The 21,193-nt window shown below is 48.2% G+C and overlaps 1 protein-coding gene across 1 annotated transcript in view; it reads right to left on the bottom strand.

Annotated features, from left to right (window-relative positions):
• Positions 1-21,193, bottom strand: part of LOC103676324 (mucin-16) — a 92,802-nt gene that overhangs the window by 38,765 nt on the left and 32,844 nt on the right. Inside the window, 16 exon segments of the mRNA XM_040628278.1 lie at positions 333-372; positions 553-620; positions 824-982; positions 3,749-3,894; positions 5,663-5,734; positions 5,982-6,017; positions 6,345-6,517; positions 9,547-9,614; positions 9,820-9,976; positions 10,670-10,721; positions 12,996-13,031; positions 13,634-13,806; positions 15,793-15,860; positions 15,954-16,078; positions 19,146-19,211; positions 19,485-19,520. Of these exon segments, the coding sequence (XP_040484212.1) occupies positions 333-372; positions 553-620; positions 824-982; positions 3,749-3,894; positions 5,663-5,734; positions 5,982-6,017; positions 6,345-6,517; positions 9,547-9,614; positions 9,820-9,976; positions 10,670-10,721; positions 12,996-13,031; positions 13,634-13,806; positions 15,793-15,860; positions 15,954-16,078; positions 19,146-19,211; positions 19,485-19,520 (1,475 nt within the window).

Here is a 21,193-nt window from a genome sequence, read left to right as displayed (position 1 = left end):
GGGGGGGGTGGGGGTAACAATAGGTGGAGTCCCCAGGCAGGGCTCCTGGGACCCCTGGGCAGGACAGGAAGGGGCCAGGGCAACTGAGGGGCTGTGCACACAGCCAATGGGTGGGAGGATTTGTATCGAATTGCGAGTGTGAAACCTACAACCTCAGGGCATGGGGACAGGACAGCTCCTGCCTGAGACAGGCGAAGAGCTGGAATTTGGGGTTAAAACAAGGAGAAAAGGCACGCTTGTCTTGAGAGTTCCATCCTGGGGACAGAACTGAAAGCCTAAAGGAAATGTCCTCTTTGGTCAGAGGGAGACAGGAGGGAATTTGGAAGGATGACCAGACTAGGGTCCCCATCCTGCTGAGGGGCTCCACAGAATCTGGGGTGTTAGTGGGGGTGGGGGGTGGTTACAATCAGAAGAGGCCTTGATCCTAGAGCTGGTGCCCCGAGTTCTGCCTCTGCTGAGGACATGGACAGAGAAGGCAGGAAGGAAGTGGAGGGGACTCCTGGACTCTGGGAGCCCTTGAGGCAGCCCTGGTCGGGGATTGCAAGGACTCACCTGAGCAAGGTCAGTCTGCAGCCTGAGTACAGGGGGCCCACACTGGTGTTCTTGAACAAGGGTCCGAGCTGTAAAGGAGAGGGAAGTGAGTAGAAGGTCGGGCGGGTGGGGTGGAAAGCAGGTAGAAATGAGAGGGGTGGGGGCTGGCACCCGTGGGCTGCAAGGTAGCCGGCACAGGTGAGGTAGGCGGCGTCTCTGTGGGCGTGGCAGAGAGCAGGTGGGTGGTGCCTGGGGGCGGGTGAGGCAGGAGAGTGGCGGGCGGGGCTCTCACCAGGCGCTGCAGGTTTCTCTGGGTGGCGTTGAACCTCCCGGAACCAGGGCGACTCATACCCTCCTGGTAGTGCAGGTTAGTGATGGTGAAGTTGAGAGTAAACAGCACCAGGGCAGGACCAGTGGCTGCAGTGGGGGCGGGAGCGAGACGCCAGTGAGCCTAAGCGTGGGTCATCCCACCTTCGTCTCTTCAAGGACTGGGGAGGGGCTTCCTCCAAGATGGGCAATTTCCATAGGAAGGAGATCCCAGACATTAGCATTAAGTGAGGGGCTCTGGGGATAAGTGTGGAAAATTACACTATGGAGGTAAACGCATCATCACACAGAAAGCAAACATTCTGACCCTCCAGTTGGCTGAAATTCCAGACATCCCCTTTTTTGAGGGTTTTTTTTAACCCAAATTATTTCTGTGAGAGCCGATCATTTACTGATTTTTAAAGATTTATTTGGAGAAACACATTGCATTTGTATGGGTCAGGCCCTGTTTTCAGTCTTTCACTTAAATTTTAACACATTTAAGCCTTGAGGCAAACCCTTCAGAGGGAGATAGTATTCTCATCCCCATTTTTCAGATGTAAAAACTGAGCCCAAGGATGGTTAAATAATTTGCCTGCAGTCACACAACCTATAAATGGCAGAGCACAGTTCAAACCTGGGCATTGTGGTCACAGTGTGTGCTCCTAACCCATCCACTCTAGCACCACGGACAGGTCCATACAGTGCCCTGCTCCCTCTGGCCTGAGTGGTCAGTGGTCAGAACACCTTCAGGAGGCCCTAGCTGATGAGTAAGTAGAGACTCGAGAAAGACAGCGTTAGTAATGATGGGTCATCCAGGACCCTCAGCAGGGTCAATGGGTGGATCAAAATCTGCCTTGGGCCACTGAGAAGCCAAGAATGGCAAGTTAGCCCTTGGCCCAACCAGAGTCTGCTGAAATCCCTAACCAGGACCTGTAGGCGGGCATTTTCAGGTACACATGTAGTTCGCGCCGCTCCCTTCTTTCTTGGAAATGAAAAACAAGTACTCAAGAGAAAGAAGCCCCCCCCCCACCTGCGGAACTCGCCCCACAACCATGCTGACTGTAAGTCAATACTTCTTTGTATACTCAAGTCCTTATTCTCTTTTTTGCTCAAGCCCATCAAAGACTAGGGCCCTTTCTATTCTGTTCGCTGCTGCGTTACCAGGGCCTTTCATCCAGTAAGGGCTAAATTAATGCAGGAAGAAAGAAAGAAAGAAAGATATGGCAGGAAGGAGGGTCTCCCCAGCCAAATGGGGCCCATGATGGGGCCATGAGACACTCCTCAGGCCTGTGCCAGGCTTGTCTTTTCTGATTCTGGGAGTGAAGGTGGGGATAGACTGGAGCTTTCCAGGCCCCTTGTGTCCCTGGGGACGTGGGGTAGGCATAGTGAGGAGGAGAGATGGGCCCCGAGGCAGAGCAGCGCTAGGGCCCAAATTACTACTTACCGCTGGGGGTGGAGGTCAGGACCTGATGGGTGTAATCTGCAGAAAGACAGGAAGAGAAAGTATGAAGAGTTGTAGGGATGGGAGGAAGTGGCAAAAATCTGGGGTTCCTTGGGTATCTCTGGATCTATTTATGTAAGCAGCATTTAGAGAGCTCCCTCAAAGTGCAGACACAGTAGACAAACTCCAGAGAATGTCCCAGAAACCCAGGGAGGGATTTCTCTACCAGGTCATCCACAGACTATCCCTCGGCCACCTGTACCCCCTTCTCCAAGTGTCTGATCCCTCAGTGAATCCCCAGGAGAGCTGTGAATGTACACCCCTCCGCAGGAAGAACCAAAGGTGTGGGCCAAACTTGCTGCTAACTTCTGGACACTGGTCAGGAGGAGGTGTGGATGGGCTTGGATCAAGCCTGTTCTCAGTTATGACCCAGCAGAGCTTGAGCGGAGCTTCCCAGCTCACGAATGCCTTCCTGGAAAACCAAAGAGCCTTCCACACGCTGAGGAACCTAATTTCCTTGAATTCTGTCCCACAATCCCGTGGCAACTTCAACTGAATGAGTAGCAACTGCCAAGGGTATTTTGTTGGTAAGGCCTCTGGAGCTGTTTTGAACTCAGAAAGAATGGAGGTTGTTACCATTTAGTGATGTCTGCCATGGATGAGGGATTGGGGAGTGATGGCATAGATGTCATCTGTCTGTCCTAGACAGAATCTGACAGTCATTAAAGATTTGAACAAGGACAAGAAGGGAGTATTTCCACACATGACAAGAAAGTGTATTTCATCCCTTCTTATTCTGAGAAAAATCCACATACTTCCTATGGACTTACCATGCACAAATGGCCTAACATCACCATCATTATCGTCATCATCATTGTCACTATTACCATCACCATCATCATCAACATCACCACCACCATCACCACCACTACCACCACCACCATCACCACCACCACCACCATCACCACCACCATCATGACCACCATCATGACCACCATCACCACCATCATCACATCATTACCCTTACCACCATTACCACCACCACCATCATCACCATCACTGACATCACCACCATCATCACCATCACCATCATGACCACCATCACCACCATCACCACCACCATCATTGCCATTATCATCATAAGCATCACCACCATCATCATCACCACCATCACAATACCCCCTGATGATACCTCCACATTCCCTGCTTTGCCATTATGACCCGTCCTTGGCCTTCAGCCTGCCCTCTGTTAGCTCAGTCCTCTTCTGGTTGGAAACATTCCAGAATGGTAATGCTCGGCTAATTATTAATCCTCATCTGTGTTCCTCTAGAGCTGGCCTGCACTCCCTACAGCCGTTATGAGCTCTGCGGCTCCTCAAATGTCTGGGCTCCTGCCCTGAGACTGCCCTGCCTGACAGCTGTCTGACACCATGCCAGGAGAGCTGCCAGTGTGACAGGGACACTGACTGCTTGGCCCCTTATCCAGTGTGGCTGTTCCTTGGGTGTCAGGTACCACCTGGCCAGGGAGGCTTTTTGGGCTGGGGAGCACCGGGAGCAATTCTGCCACTGCCCAACCACACTGTGTGCTTGCTGCTTCCCCTCCTCCCGCAGGCCTAGGAAGAAGTGTGAGACCTTGAGAGGCAACTTCGGGTGTCACCACTCTCCCTTGGCACCTGCCAGGTATCTGGGCACTCATACTCACCACCTTCGATGGGAGAGCTGTTGAGCTCCCAGGTGCCTCTGCTTCTGTCTTTGCCAAGTCCTGTGGCTCCTCTGGCTCACTGCCCTTTTTCTAGGTGGAACTTGTGAAGGAGAACAGGTCCTTCTCAAAGATGTCTATCCAAGTGAACAGTCTGAGATTTGTCCACAGAGAAAGACTTGACCTGGCCAAGGTAAGCACTTACTGGCTTCTAGAGATACTTGGACAGATTAAAGCTAAGAGAAATGCTTTGGCTCAAACTAAGTCAAAATCATATGATATATCTCAGTGAAAGTGCAGTGATTCTGGGTCCACAGACTTTCTCTGTGTACTAGTTTGGCTGCTATGGTGTATAAATTACAGGAAACCTCATTAAAATTAACCTGAACAAGTCAAATTTTTAGATTCATAACTGAAAATTCCAGAGGGAGTTCAGGCACAATTTGATCAGGGCACAGCTTCTGTTTCTCAGCATTTCTCTTGGTTTGTGGTCCTGTATAGCGTTAACTTGGTCCTCAGGTTGGCTCTTCCTGCTGTGGCAAAATGACTGCAATTTCCAGGTCACAAATATGCATTTCCCACTCCACCACCACCACCACCATCACCACCACCACCATCATCATCATCACCACCATCACCACGACCACCACCATCACCACCACTACCACCACCACCATCACCACCATCATCGCTACCATCATCACCATCACCATCACCACCATCATCGCCAATATCATCACCATCATCACCATCATAATCACCACCATCAGCACCATTATCACCATGACCATCACCACCACCGTTGTCATCACCACCACCACCATCATCACCATCATCACCATCATCACCATCATCACTACTTTTCTTTGAAACGCCATATTTACCTTAGCTTCTCCTGGTTACCACCATCACCATCATCACCACCACCACCATCATCACCATTATCATTATCACCATCACCACATTCACCATCATCATCACCACCATCACCATCATCACTACCATCACCATCATCACCACCACCACCATCATCATCATCATCACCACCATCACCATTATCACCACCACCACCATCATCATCATCACCACCACCACTACCATCACCATCACCACCATCACCACCATCACCATCACCACCATCACTACCATCACTACCATCACCACCACCACTACCACCACCACCACCACATCATCACCATTATCATTATCACCCTCACCACATTCACCATCATCACCACCATCACCATCATCACCACCATCACCATTATCACCACCACCACCATCATCATCATCATCATCACCACCACCACTACCATCACCATCACCACCATCTCCATCATCACTACCATCACTACCATCACCACCACCACTACCACCACCACCACCACATCATCACCATTATCATCATCACCCTCACCACATTCACCATCATCATCAACATCACCATCAACATCATCATCATGAGACTATAAGCTTTATGAAGACAATGATTTTTTTCTGTTTTGGGTTCCCTGCTATATTCCCCAGGGCCTGGCATAGAGTAGGTGCTCAATAAAAGTTGCTGATTGACTCATTATCACTAGATTTCCTATGACTTTCCATCTTTATTTGAGCGAATAATGTCAAATGTGTTTACACTTATCAGGTCCCCTCTAACAGATGTGCCATTCACTGGTACTTACCCATGGGGCTGGGGCTGGGGAAGGAGGATGGAGGCCCAGAGGTTCCCGGGTGTACTGTGGAGGTCCCTGGAGCTGAGGAAAAGCCCCATCAGTGAAATCAGAAAGGCAGTCACACAGCAGACAGACCATTTGTGAGGCCTGCTGCAAGTGGGGCTTGAGCCACACGAGCTTGAGATTCCCTCGGAACTGGGGCAGAGAGGACAGTAAAGAACTTGCGGACTCCCAGGAGCTCTGTCCCTCCCAGAGAAGGTATGAGGAGGCATCAATGCTTTGCCTGCCCTGTGTGTTGGGGGACTCTGGGTCATAGTTGAATACTCACTGTTGGTGATGGGTGCAGAGCTCTGATGGGTGAAACCTGTAGGGAGAAGGAGAGGGGATTGTAGGTAAGGGTTAAGGGAGAGGTGGAGGACCACACAGGAGGCAGGGCTACCCGGAGCGGTGGAGGTGGTTCTAGCAGGGGGCGCCGTTGGGGATTCTCCATCAGCACCCAACAAGAAGGAAGTCTCTGAGGGTGAAGTCAGTCCAAGAAGTAGAGGAGACCATGAAGTGCAGACCTGAATCAGCACACCCAGTGCACAGGGCCAAGCCCTTTCAGGGCCGGACAGGGAGTGCGTTCTCAAGCCAGAGGACAGAGGCTTCCCGGTGAGGGGGAAGAGACCCTAACCACATCACGGTTGCTCACCATTGACACAGAGGCTGTCCCTGTCCAAGGTGTAGTGGCCCAGCAGGGCAACGCCATGAGTCAGCTGGCTCAGCTCCCAGTACAGCTGCTCTCTGTCCAGTCCAGGGCCTTCGGGGTCGGGGCGATGCAGACACGTGGCATCCACTCTGGTGGCTGCCCCATCCTTCTCAGGCCTGGATAAGAATCACCACAGTCAGTCTAACTAGCTCTCTACCTGTTGGTCCTTCCCGCTCTCTCCTTGCCAGCCCCAAAGGCAGAAACTTGGGAACCCCAGTTAACAGAAGCTGCTGTCTTCAGGGGGACGCCCTCCATAGACAACGAGCACACGCAGGCCTGAAGCCTCCTGCCTGCCTGGGGGAGAAGCCTCTGAAAGCCCTGGATGTGCGGCAGGTACACAGAGGGTAGTGTTCATGTGGGATGCCAGAGGAAGCCACGACAGCCACGTCCTGTCACCGGTGTTGATGGACACAACACGCACCTGGGGTCATGCTGAAATGGGTGGCAGTGGCCCCAGGACAGTGACCACAGCTTGGCTGGGTGACTTTTCCTGCAGAGAGTTGGGGTTTTCAAATAGTGAAATCAAAAAGCTGAGGTCACTCAGTCTGGATGCAGGGCTGGGGTACTTCTGGAGACTCAAGAGACTAAATGGCTGGAGAGACACACATGCCCTTTGGGCGGGTCTGTCTGAGCATGACCTGTCCACGTCTCAGCACCACCTCCAGCCTCAGGACCTTGACCCACCTACCTGCGCACCCAGCCATACGCTACTGAGATATGGAGAGAAAGTGCTCCCACACTCCAGGGCCACAGGTAGAACGTCTCTTATAATAACCACCACCCCTTGTTAAATTCTGAGCGCGCCGCAGGCCCAGCACTTTGTACTCATGACCGCATCACTTAACCCTCAGAGCGTCCCTGTGGGCTGTATTGCTCAACACCCACCGTTATTATACCCATCACGCTATATATCACATGCAATGCAATTATTCATAATATAAATATAATATATAACGATCTGCTTAACATGTTAAGTATATGATATATATCTGTTACATATTTATTTTATATTTTATTATCATATTATATATTATACCCGTTATACCTACACCTAATATATATAATTGATAATATATATTAGGGATTATATCTATATATGCTATATATAAAAGATATTATATTTACACATAATATACCTATTATACCTATATATAATATATATAACATAAGCCTGTATATAAAGTATAGGTATAATTATATATTATACCTATATCTCATATTATCTATACTTAGGTAATATGTATATTATATAATATGTATTAGGGAATATACCTATATACATCATATATATTAGGTATTATACCTGTATATGACATATTATACATATTATGTCTATATATAACATATATGTAATATATACCTATATATGAAGTATAGGTATAATTATATATTATACTTATTATACTTATACATAATATATTATGTATTACATATTATGTATAGGTATAAATGTTATAGTTGTATATATTATATATAGGTATAATGTACATATTAGGTATAGATAGAACAGATATACTATAGAATTACACCTATTCTTTCTCTCCCTCTCTCTCTCTATATATACATGTGCGTGCATATTTGTATATTTACAGTTGACTTCTGAACAACATGGAGGTTGGGGTACTGACACCCAACACAGTTGAAAATCTGCATGTCACTTTTGACTCCCCCAAAACTTTTTTTTCTTAAGATTTTATTTATTTATTTGACAGAGAGAGACACAGCGAGAGAGGGAACACCAGCAGGGGGAGTGGGAGAGGGAGAAGCAGGCTTCCCGCTGAGCAGGGAGCCCGAGGCAGGGCTCCATCAGAGGACCCTGGGATCATGCCCTGAGCCGAGGGCAGACGTTTAACAACTAAGTCACCCCCCCAAAACTTAACTACTAATAGAGTGTTGTTGACCAGAAGCCTTACTGATAACAGTAATTAACATATATTTTTTACGGGGGCGCCTGGGTGGCGCAGTCGTTAAGCATCTGCCTTCGGCTCAGGGCATGATCCCGGCGTTCTGGGATAGAGCCCCACGTCAGGCTCCTCGGCTGGGAGCCTGCTTCTTCCTCTCCCACTCCCCTGCTGTGTTCCCTCTCTCGCTGGCTGTCTCTCTGTCAAGTGGATAAATACAATCTTAAAAAAAAACAACACATATATTTTTTATGGTATAGGTATTATATACTGCATTCTTATAATAAAGTAATCTAGAGAAAAAATGATAAGAAAATCATAAGAGAAAACACATTTATAGCACTGCACTGTATTTATCAAAACAAAATCCATGTATAAGTGGACCGACGCTGTCCAAGGGTCAACTCTCTCTCCCTGTATACACATATATTAGCATACATGTATTACGCATGGGCCCCATGTATCATATGTAACACACGGAGTAATGGGACGCAGCAAGTTTCCGGCACCTGCCCGGGATCTCAGTAAATGGCAGAGTTGGCATTTGAACTCTGCTGTGGCTTCTCTGAGGCTCTTAGCCTCTAGGCTCCTCGGCCAGCTCTTCCCCCAGGAAGGAAGGGGAGCTGGATGTAGATGCCTGGGATAAAATGGGAATGTGAGGCGAACCGGACCTATAGATTCTGAGAGATGTGGGAGATGTGGAGTGATGTCAACCACCTGCCTCCCCCCCCCAGCTGCACCCAAGGGACGGCATCCTCCCCAACCCCGAGCCATCCCAGGGCAGGGCAGACCTTCCGTGGGTCTGACCCATCTAGGAGCACACGTTCTCTCTGGAACCGTGTGCTTGCTTTCCCTCCCTCTTAGAGGTTGCTGGATTGGCCATTTCCACACGCTGCAAGGTCATAAGGACGCGGAGGAGGCAGTGCTGCGTAGGAGCCAGGAGTCTGGCTCTAGAACCCGCAATGCAGGTTGCTGTGTGTGACCCTCACAAGCTACTCAGTCCTCTGAGCCTGTCGCACCTTCGGTTCCTGCGTCGTGAGGCTGTGGTGAGTGCGACAGGATGAAACGTGAGGTGCCAGCACAGTGCCCCGCATCTTAGGAATTGCTAGCTGCGGGGCTCGTTGTTGTCAATGAGGATGTGCCGTATCCGTGGCCGTGGTTGTCCCAAGTATGGACAAAGTCAGGGAGCCCGTAGGTGAGGGTCCCCTACACCTGTTGGGCTGTGTTCTTGGGGAGAGTCTCACCTGAGCGAGGCTAGCGTGCAGCCTGAATAGAGGAATCCCAGACTGCTGTTCTTGAACAGGGGGTTGAGCTGTGAGGAAGGAGAGGGGAGGTGAGAAGGAACCCCTGAGGAGGCCACGGGGAGCCGGGGTATTGGTGAAGTGAATGGGGAAGAGGTGAGATGGGCGGCCGGCAGAAGCGAGGCGCGGGGCTGGCACCGGTGGGCGGGGCTGGCACCGGTGGGCGGGGCGGGGGTGACATGGGGCGCGGCTGGAACAGGTAGGCGGGGCTCTCACCAGACCCTGCAGGATCCTCTCCGTGGAGTTGAATTTCCAGGAGCCTGGACGCTGCATGTCCTCTTCGCAGCGCAGGTTGGTTATGGTGAAGTTGAGGGTGAACGGCACCAGGAAAGGGACCGCTGCTGTAGCGGGGGAAGGAAAAAGGAGGCCATGCCTGAGTCAGGCCTGGGCTGGTCTCTAAGACAACTTCTGGGGACAGAGATGGAGGGTCCTGATCTTAGGAAGCAGGGGTTCAGAGTAGGCACGTAGGCTAGCTGCCTTAGGACCAAAGACAGATGCCAGATAAAGAGCAAAGCCAGATGCTACTAAATACAGTAGCATGCACATCCGTTAGGACAGCTATGAGGCTACCATGGAAAGGGAAGAAAGAAAGAAGAGAAGAGAAGAAAAGAAAGAAAAAAGGAAGGAAGGAAAGTAAGTGCTGGCAAAGACGTGCAGAAATTGGAATCTTCATGCATTGTTGGTGGGAACGCCAGTGGAGCTGCTACGGAAAACAGTTTGGTGGTTCCTCAAAAAGTTAAATATGGGATTACCATACGATCTAGCAATTTTGCTCCTAGGTATAGACGCCAAAGAACTGAAAACAGGGACTCAGATCCTTGAACACAAAATGTTCACAGTAGCATCATTCCCAGGAGCCAACAGGTGGAAACAACCGGAGCCCGTCGGCAGAGGAACGGTTAAACCGAAGGTGGCACAGACGCACGGCGGAACAGCATTCGGACACGAACATGAGGGAAGCTCTGACACCTGCTGCATCATGGACGAACCGTGAAAATATTATAGTAAGTGAAATAAACCAAACACGAAAGGACAAATAGTGTATGGTTCCACTTACGTGAGTTACCTAAAATAGGCAAATTCATGGAAACAGACAGCAGAGTAGAAGTAACCAGGGGCTGGGGGTAGGGGTTATAGGGAGTTAGTGTTCAATGGGAACAGAGTTTCTGCTTGGGATGCTGAAGAATTCCTGAGAATGGCTAGTGGTGATGGTGGCATGACACTGGGAATGTCATGCCACTAAATTATCCACTTAACGGTGGGTAACATGGTAAATTCTATGTCCTACATAAAAATTGTTTAATGTAGCAGCTGGATCAAAATCTTGAGTCTATGTATGGGCCAGGGTAGGTGCCAGGGGTTGAGGTCTTGGGCCCTGGTGAGGCTCCAGACTGGCCCTGATAGCCTCTACTTGAGAGGTTAAAAGTAACAGGATTGGAGCAATCTCACGGATGAGGAGGAAAAGAAAAAGAAAAAAAATCAATTCAATCCCATCCAACACAGAAAAAACATTCATTTTTAAATATGCGCCAAACATCAGTTCTTAAAGGAGGCCTCCTGTCACCTGCTCAGCTTATCCCACCCCACCCGCCCCATAACCCTCAGGAGCTGACCTTGACTAAAGAGGCCACGTCCGGAGCTGTGGTTATTAGGATTATCACCACACTGGTGAGTCAGACTTGATGTCAGATCCCCTCCGTCCCCTCCCCAGCCGCGTGACCATGGACACATTACTAAACCTGTCTGTACAGTAGTCCCCTTTATCCGCAGCTTTGTTTTCCGTGGTTTCAGTGATCTGGGGTCAACCACAGCCTTGAGACAGATGGTCCTGCTGAGGACCTCCCATCATCAGGAGGGGAATAGCAGCCTAACACTACATCATGCACCTCACCTCATCTCATCACCTAGGCATTTCATCATCTCACATCATCACAGGAAGGGTGAGCGTGGTACAACTGGGTATTTTGAGAGAGACCGCGTTCACATAAACTTTGATGACAGTATCTTGTTATAATTTTTCTGTTTTATTAGTTATTGTTGTTAATCCCTTCTTGTGCCTACTTTATAAATTAAACTTAATCATAGGTACGTATGTATAGGAAAAAACATATATATATGTCAGTACTATCAATGGTTCTGGAAAATCCACTGGGGGTCTAGGAATAAATCCTCCCTAGATAAGAGGGGGACTACTCTACCTTCATATCTTCAGCTATAAAATGGAGGGAAATCCTACTTTGTAGAGAAATTATAAAGGGTAAGTGGCTATTTGTTAAAAGAGTAAGCATATTTTAAGGGCATTATGCTGAGTGAAAAAAAGCTAATCCCCAAGGGTCCCAGGCTATCTGATGCCATTGATACAATATTCCCAAAATAACATTACAGAGATGGGAAATAGATTAGTGGTTGCCAGGGTGAGGCTGGGTGGGTGTGACTGCAAAAGATCTTTGCAGTTGGGGCGCCTGGGTGGCACAGCAGTTAAGCGTCTGCCTTCGGCTCAGGGCGTGATCCTGGCGTTGTGGGATCGAGCCCCGCATCAGGCTCCTCCGCTATGAGCCTGCTTCTTCCTCTCCCACTCCCCCTGCTTGTGTTCCCTCTCTCGCTGGCTGTCTCTATCTCTGTCGAATAAATAAATAAAATCTTAAAAAAAAAAAGATCTTTGCAGTGATAGAACCGTTCTGTACCTTGATTGCAGTGATGCTTACAGAAATCTCTGTGATAAAATGGCACAGAACCACGCGCGCGCTCACGAGTGCATGCACACGTGAGGACACACGCGAGTCCGTGTAAAACTAGTCACACCTGAAATGTGGGGTCTGTGGATTTTAACATTTCCAGGTTATCATATTATCCTATAGTTATGTAACCATTGAGGAGAAATTGGGTGAAGCACACAGGGAACTCTGTACTACATTTTGCAACTTCCTATGAATCTGTATTTATTTCAAAATGAAAAATTAAAATTAAAAAAATTAAAAAGCAGGAGTACATGGCATGGCATGTCTAAGTGCTGAATGACATGGTTTTCTTTTATCATTATTGTCGATTGTAACTGCACATTCAATTCCAGTCTCTCAATACACTGGAACTTGGTGAGGGGAGGGACCCCACCTGACTGACATCTTCCCCCCTCTGCCTGGCCCAGGTCACATGCCCAGTGGCAGCTGTCATACTGCATTCCCCAGTAGCCCCTGTACTGTGTGCTTCTGTACACTTTCATTCAACCTTCACAATGACCTTGTGAGTGTGACTGGTCCCACTTGGCAAGTAAAGACCCTGAGACACTGAGAGGGTCTCCTGGCTTCTTCTCTCCCTCAGGCCCTGGGGTAAGAGGTCAGTGGCTGTTCACCAGGGGCTGAGAGCATCTGGTTGTCAGGGCTGTGGGTACTCACCACTGGATGTGGGGGCTGAGGTCTGGTGGGTGTAACCTGAAATGAGGAAAGGAGAACTGGAATGCAAGCACGGGAGGGAGGTCCGAGATGCAGCCCAAAGCCCACCAGCCCCTACCCCCAACAAAGACTTAAGTCTACATAGTTCAACAATTATGATTCAGGGGTAGCTATACCTTGTTCCTAAAAGGCTGAGAAATCAAAGACTCAGTCCCCCTGTCTTCATGAGTTTGCAATTTATTGGGGAAGATAAATATACCAATATTTCTAGAAATGGGTTTGCCAACTGTGCTTTTCAGGGTCCAGAGGGGATTTTGAGATATTGACAGGGAGAAAGATGGCCAGGTGCTTGAATCGTCATTGACTTCAGCCAATGAAGAGGGATATCCTCTTTCATCAGTCTGAATAAAGACTTTGTGGCCTAGACAAGTATGTAAATCACAGCCCTGAAATGCAGGGATACAAAGGGAAGAAAGGGGTCTGCGAACTGGAGGGCCTATGGGGATCCTTGACTCATCAAGGGACATGGCTCAGGTAGAAAATAATACATATGATGGGTCCTGTGGCAAAGCGGAGAATCCACATCCCTTCCTGGGGGCAGATTCTCTGCTTCGACTTGTGGTTACAAAAAGGTTGCTCACCATTGACGTAGAGGCTGTTCTCGTCCAGGGTGAAGGAGCCCAGCTGGGTGACGCCATGGGTCTGATGGCTCAGCTCCCAGTACAGCTTCTCTCTGTCTAGCTTAGTGCCCGCAGGGTCAGGGCGGTGAGTACAGACAGCATCAACTCCAGTGGCTGTTCTCTTTTTCTCAGGCCTGGGCAGGGAAGGACACGAGAACGGCAAGGTGGGGACTCCGGGGGGGGGGGGGGGCCTGAAAAGCCTCCCTGAGGGAAGTGACAGAGAAAGCAGGAGGACTGGTGGGCAAGCTGGAAGGGCCTTGGTGTTGGAGGAGGACTGGAAATGAATAGGACAACCAGGGTCCCTGAGCACAGAGGATGTTTGTGGAGCTTTAAAATGACAATCATAACAAGGCAACCTACACGCTAACAACAGAAGCACGAGGGGGGGGACTTAGACCGGGTGAAAAATAGGCGATGTCAAATTGCTTAAATCCCAGCTCTGCTGCTAGGTTGCTGGGTGACTCTGATAAGTCTCTCATCCTCTCTGTGGCTCAGTTTTTCATCTATCAGGTGAACAGGACAGACCTCACAGCCCTAGCAAGTGCTCAAGAAAGGGGAGCCATTTGTATTAGGCATTAATAGACACAAAGTTCTTAGTGCATGGACCTTGCAGTGAGAGAGACTGAGCCTTTTGACAGAAACAGTGAGGCCAAGCAGCTAGCCTGGGGTGGAGAAGGGCATGGGGCTATGTGGTATCCCAGAGCCAGAGAAATCTCAAGGCCAGGGGAAAGGGAAGGCACGGCATGGTGGCTGGAGAACAATGATATCTTTGGAGTTGAGAGCAATCCATCCTCAGACAAAACGTCAGTGACTGGGAGATCTCGCACAGGGGTAAGCTGACCCAAGTGTACACGTGGGGGCTCCCACATGCAAGAGTAATTCTCAGCACCTGGGTCTAGGAAATGTCGAGAATAATTTACTGCATGCTCTCTATATGTTAGTTCCTTCGCTAAGCACCTTTCAGGTTAATTCTCGTTATGTTCACACAACTGGCCACAGATTCTTCCCCCCAATCAGAAGCGGAGTCTGTGTCTCCACCTCTTGAATCTGGGCTTGGCCACAGGACTGGCATCGGCCAATGGACGGTCACGAATGCGATGCAAGCAGAGGCTTGGAAAGCGTGTGTGCCACAGGGCTCGCCCTTTCTTGCGGCTCCTGGAGCTCTGAGCATGTAAGTGAGCCCAAGCTAGCCTGCTGGAGGATGAGACAAGGTGGAGGAGAACCAAGGTATCCCAGTCCACAGCTGACTGCGGACACATGAATGAGCCCCATCTGAGATCAGGTGAGCCAGCTCGGGCAGGAGAATCTCCCAGCAGAATCCAGGCCAAATCACCATCCAGCAGAATCATAGGCTAAATGTGTTGCACAAGAAAGCCAACTGAGACACTCCGATCAACAGGTGTGGAGGCTGAGGCACAGAGATGTCAGGTACCTTGTAGGGGTCACACAGCCTCGAAGTAGGGGAGCTAGGCCTGTCAGACTCTAAATAAACCTGTGTAACCACTGTACGTGACTACTCAGATTGATCCCAAGTCTACCTCCGAGAGGTCAGAAAGCAGGATTTGGTCATTGCCGGGGGACAGTACAAGGGCGGGCTGGCTAGGTGTTCCAGGCAGGCCAATCATTAGCCAAAATGTGACACAAGCAGGGGAGAGAATCATGCATCCCCTAGAGCAAGGTTCCCAACCTTGGCATCGTACGCATTTCAGGTCAGAGAATTCTTGGCCCCGGGAGACCGTGCTCTGCCTCGTCGAATATTGAGCAGCACCCCTGGCCTCACCCAGGAGATGCCAGTAGCAAGTCCCACCCTTGAGGTGCGACAGCAAATAATGTCTGCAGACATTGCCAAATATCCCCTGGGAGGGAAATCACTCCTGGCTGAAAACTAGGGCTCCCTGTGGTAAAGCCGGCATGATTGACTTGTCGTTTTCTTGATGGTTCCCAGAGAAAGATCTTTCTGAAAAGGTCAACGTTGTCACCTGGAAAGGAGAGTCTGAGACGATTCTGCATTCTCTGGTTAGGAAAACAATGTGACACAGACTGGTCAGCCGTCCCTGGGATGGTGGCCCGGCTCGTGGTCAGCAGGCACATTGCCTGTATGTGTACCCTGGAGTTCTCACCTGAGCAAGGTCAATCTGCAGCCGTAATAGAGGGGCCCAATGCTGCTGTTCTGGAACAAGGGTTTGAGCTGGGGATGGAAGACATGGAGGTAAGTAGATGGGCTGAGGGGCTGGGCAGGACAAAAGTAGCACTGGAGGGTAGGCATTGGAAGGGCTCTCACCAGACGATTCAAGGTCCTCTCTATCGCATTGAATAGCTCAGATCCTGGGAGCCCCATGTCCTCTGTGTAGCGCAGGCTGGTGAGGGTGAAGTTGAGGGTGAAGGGCACCAGAGACAGGCTCACACCTGCAGCCAGAAAGGGAGAAGAGGGTTCATTATGCTCTCTGACTGGGATGGCTGTAAGCAGCAGATCCAAGGGTTACCACCCCACCTGTGTCACCCTTGTGCCCAGCCAGACTTACAGGTGGGGAGGGGCCTCTATACTGGATGGATGACACCAGCTGCGAAAAGAACCTCAACCTTTCAGCCCAATGTGTGTAAGGACAAACAGTTGGTAGACATGTTGGTGGGAGGAAAAGGAGCAAAGTCACTCCACTGCCCCCTGGGGTGGAGATCCAGCATAGTCTTCTGACTTGGCCACGAGAGAATGTGCAACTGCTGAGTGGTCCAGCCTGTTCCCTGTGAGAGTGACTCCTGCCTCAGTTTCATTAAGCCATCTTTGAAGAGTGGATTATACGTGGACTGACCACATCTCCTGGTTTTCCCCGGACAGTCATGTGGCTCTCACATAACTATTAATGTCAACCTTCCCTTTCTTTGTCAAAAGTGCCTCCCCAAACCAACCAACCAACCAAACAAAAAACAACTGTATGGTCATCCTGGGATTAGGGTATGAAGAAATAAAGGCCAGAGGTCTGAACTGGGTGACAATACCCTTTACAAATTTCATCTGAGGAACAGCAACCGTGTGCTAGACTTTGTACCAGGCACACATCTACAAGATCTCAGCTTACCCTCGCCACAATCCTGAGAGTTAAGTATTACCAGTTCCATTTCACACTTGGGGAAACTGAGGCTCAGAGAAAGTAAATTTTGCCCCAGTCCCTCAAACAAATAAACAGCACAGCTACAATGTCTTTTTTGACGCAAAAATAGATACCTTTCTGTTCATACAACCGTGTTCATAGCGGCACTATTCACAACAGTCAAAAGGTGGAAGCAGCCTAAGTGTCCATTGACGTATGAGTGGATAAACAAGGTGTGGTATAAATCAAAACTACCATGAGAGATCGCCTCCCACCTGTCAGAAAGGCTAAAATCAAAACTACAGGAAACAACAGGTGTTAGCGAAGATGTGGAGAAAGGGGAGCCCTCCTGCACTGGTGGTGGGAATGCGAACGGGTGCAGCCACTCTGGAAAACAGTACGGAGTTTCCTCAGAAAGTTAAAAATAGAACTACCCTATGATCCAATAATTGCACTCTTGGGTATTTACCCCCCAAAATACAAAAATAGTAATTCAAAGGATACATGCGCACAATGTTGATAGCAGCATATCTACAATAGCCAAACTATGGGAACAACCCAAGTGTCCATCGACGGATGAATGGGTAAAGAAGATGTAACATACGTATAAATGTAAATACATATATATACACATACGTATGTGTATATATGTTTATATATATATGTATGTATATGAATATTATTCAGCCATAAAAAAAAGAATGAAATCTTGCCACTTGCACCAACACGGATGGAGCCTGCAGAATAAGTCAGTCAGAGAAAGACAAATACCACATGATTTCACTCATACGTGGAATTTGAGAAACAAAACAAACAAGCATAGGGAAAAAAATAGAGAGGCAAATCGAGAAACAGACTCTCAACTACAGAGAACTGATGGTCACCAGAGGGGAGGTGGGGGGGCGGGTGAAATAGGTGATGGGGATGAAGGAGGGCACTTGTGATGAGCACCGGGCGATGTATGGAAGTGTTGAACCACTGTACTGCACACCTGAAACTAATATAACATTGTATGTTAACTAACTGGAATTTAAATAAAAACACACAAAAAAGAAAATTACAGCAGACAAAGCTACAGTAATCAAGACAGTAAGATACTGGATGAGGATAGAAATGTAGATCAGTGGGGTATAGTTGAAAGTCTAGAAACAAATCCTCATACTTATGATGAATTGATTTTCAACAAGAGTACCCATACAATTTAATGGAGAAAGAAATTTTCTAAACAAATGACACTGGTATAACTGGGGGGAAAAAAAGAAATAGTAGCAAAAACTATCCCAAATTTCTTGAAAACATACATTTTCAGATATAGGTAGCTTCAAAAATCCCACGCAGTATAAACTGAAAGAAAGCCATGCTCAGATGCATCATACTCAAACTTCCGAAAACCACAGATAAAGAAGAAATCTTGAATGCGTCTATAGGAAAATGATGTCATCATTGTGGAATGACTTGGTCTATGGCACATTTCACGTATCTACAAGCTTGTAGGAGTTAGGCCTGTCACAGAAATGGATGAGTTGATCAGGGTGGAGAAGTAAGGACGTGGAGAGTGTGCATTCTGTCTAAAACTTGTAAAAAGTTTGCAGTGTCATGACCCATGAAACACAGAATGCCAGAAGGCAGAATTCAAATTACAGGACACCAGCTTGTATCCCACACCTCCAGACTTCCATGGCAGCGTTCAAGGTCAAGGACACTCAGCCTGAGTCATGACGTCAGCTTGAAAAATACCCATAGACCCAATTTTTAAAATAAATCTTAAGAGTTGGAGTAAGACAGGTTTCCCGACATAAATCGAGCCCCCGTGCAGGTTCCTGGAGACTCAAGAGCCCTCATCTGGGGAAGATGAAGAGACAGAGCAAGAACCAAATTCATGACGGAGATCCCGAGTGATTTTCTGGATGTTGAAATAGAATCCACAAATGTGGACATATACAAGGTCGCTGTGTCCATCCATTCATCCCATCCATAAAGATAAAGTAAGTGCAGACTAGAAGTTCAGCTTCAAGGTGACAAATACATAAAGACTGAATAAAGCCAACAGTCGTCAATTCCATGAGAAAATACTTACAGTGGTGGATAGGGAAAACCTATGGGCCATAAATAGCACATAACTAGGTCTAGGAGGGTCTTTCAAAGAAGGTGATGGTTGAGCTGAGATTTGAAAAGCAATAAGGTGCCAGGTGCAGCTGATCTCCAGGAAGAGCTGGTATAAAGGCCAGACAGAGGTGAGGACACTAGAGGAACAGACAAGTGTCTGATGTGGCCAAAGCTCAGAGAGTGAGGGAGAGAGTGAGTAGGACAGGCTGAGGCCAGGTGGTTGACGGCAACTCGACCATGTGGAGTTGAAGTTTCACAGGTCCTAGAGAGCAGACTCCTACCTGTAGAGCTGAGGATGGGGGACAAAGTCGTGGAAGATTCTGGAGAGAATGTAGAAGTCACTGGAGCCGAGAAAAAAAAAACAACATGGGAAAAATTAAGTCTCATCCCAAAGGAATGTGGGACAGAAGCTGTTCATTAGAATTTGGGCTTCTCTTTGGACTCAGAGCAAAACCCTGGGTGAGTTTGGGGCTCCTCGGAGACATTTGTATTATCTTCATAATACACTTAAGGAGGCTGGACACTTAGGAAGGGAGCATTGGCAGGTTCTCTCCAGAAGAATGTGCTTTGGGGAATAATGGTCCAGTGGACATTGAAATTTCCCAGTCTTGAATACTCACTGCTGGTGGTAGGGGTCCAGTACCGATGGTTATAACCTGCAGGAAGGAGTAAAGGACTGTTATAACGGGTAAGAGTTAAGAAGGCCTAGAAGGTAGACCTAGAGATGAAATTCATTAACAAACTTGCTGAGATTTATAAATGAACAATAATGACTACATTTTATTCAGTACCCTTACGTGCTTTGTCCTTTGCAAATAATGACGAACATCATCACTGTTATTATTGCCGAAATAAAAATACAATAGTAAGGGCTGTCCCTATTTACTGGGAGTGTACTATGCACCAGAAATAATGCTGAACGACACATGACACGGAAATGGGACAGATTGACAAACAAGTGTGTTCCCAGCCTTACTGATGTCCTCTCAATCCACAAAGGTAACTTCATCCCTGCTCTCTCAGCTTCTCTCCCTTCAAAAAATTTTATGATAGTATAACTTTCTCTTTCTAGCTTAGTTTCTGGGGTTTTTTTTTTTGTGATGTAGAGGTGACAAAATTGTGGCAGGTTGGGAGAGTGGTCTGTGGAGGTGAACAAGACGGAGAAGAGGGGATGTACCTGTGATTTGGAATATTAGAGAAACTTTGGAAATGGGCTAGGATAATGAACATGAGAAGAGAATTAGAGGTCAGATGGGTGGTATAAAAATTGGAGTCTGAAAAGGAATTGGGGAAAAGAAAATTTTTCATGAGTGTTTCTCTGAGTCATGGTCACCTCCTTGGATGCTCTGTGAGGGGTAGGAGGGAAGACGGGACAAGAGGAGCCTTGCCATTTACTTGGGTTATTCCTGAGCGCTCTCATTTGGCTCTCAGGACAATCCCGCATGGTATGTATGTTTGTTCCATTCTGAAAATGGGCTATTGAAGCCTAGAGCGGTTGCTCAGCTTGTCCACCATCAAACAGGTCTGACGCTCGCCAACCCTCAAGCACTTAGCCTTTGCTTTAAGGAAATCTCCAAGTTGGTATACAGGGGAAATAACTAATCAAGCATTGGGTGAGATTGTTAGGTTAGAGGTCATTCATGCCCTTCCTGTCCTGAGATTTGAGGCTTTCTCTTTCTGGGGGATCTGCGGTGTTGCCTTGTGGTTAGGGACTTGCGGTTTAGATTCAATCCTGCTTTGTTGGAGTCCTGACTCTGTCATGCATGATGGCTGGATTATCTCGGGCAAATGACTTCCTGTCTGAATGCAAGATGGCTCCGTCTGTAAGAATGACTATAAACACTCACGGCATTTTGGGTAAGATCAAGACGAGATAATACAAACGAAGACTTTATCACAATTCCTGGCACATAAGAACGTTTCGATAAGAATTAGCCCTAATTAATGCCTGGGTGGCTCAGTGGGTTAAACATCTAATCGATCCTGGGATCGAGCCCCACTTCCGGCTCTCTGCTCTGCGGGGAGCCTGCCTCTCCCTCTCCCTTTGCCTGCTGCTCCCCTGCTTGTGCTCTCTCTCAAATAAATATGTAAAATCTTAAAAAAAAAACAAAAGAATCAGCCACAATTATAGTTACTATTCCCGGCGTTCACACTGCTGTTAGGAGGATTGTTGCCAGTGGCGCTGTGTACGTAGTTATTATTCAGGGAGTATGTGCTAAGTGTGATGTCATCTCATGAGGTGTGTGTAGCTCTGACTGGCCCGCGGGACCTTAGCATATTGGTTGTCATGATGGAGAGAATGACATGGGGTGAGGGCTGGCAATGTCAC

Source organism: Ursus maritimus, unplaced genomic scaffold (genome assembly GCF_017311325.1).
Source record: "Ursus maritimus isolate PB19 unplaced genomic scaffold, ASM1731132v1 scaffold_14, whole genome shotgun sequence".
Lineage (NCBI taxonomy): Eukaryota > Metazoa > Chordata > Mammalia > Carnivora > Ursidae > Ursus > Ursus maritimus.
The sequence above is the reverse complement of the archived record's forward strand: the minus strand, read 5'-3'. Positions and strand labels throughout refer to the sequence as shown.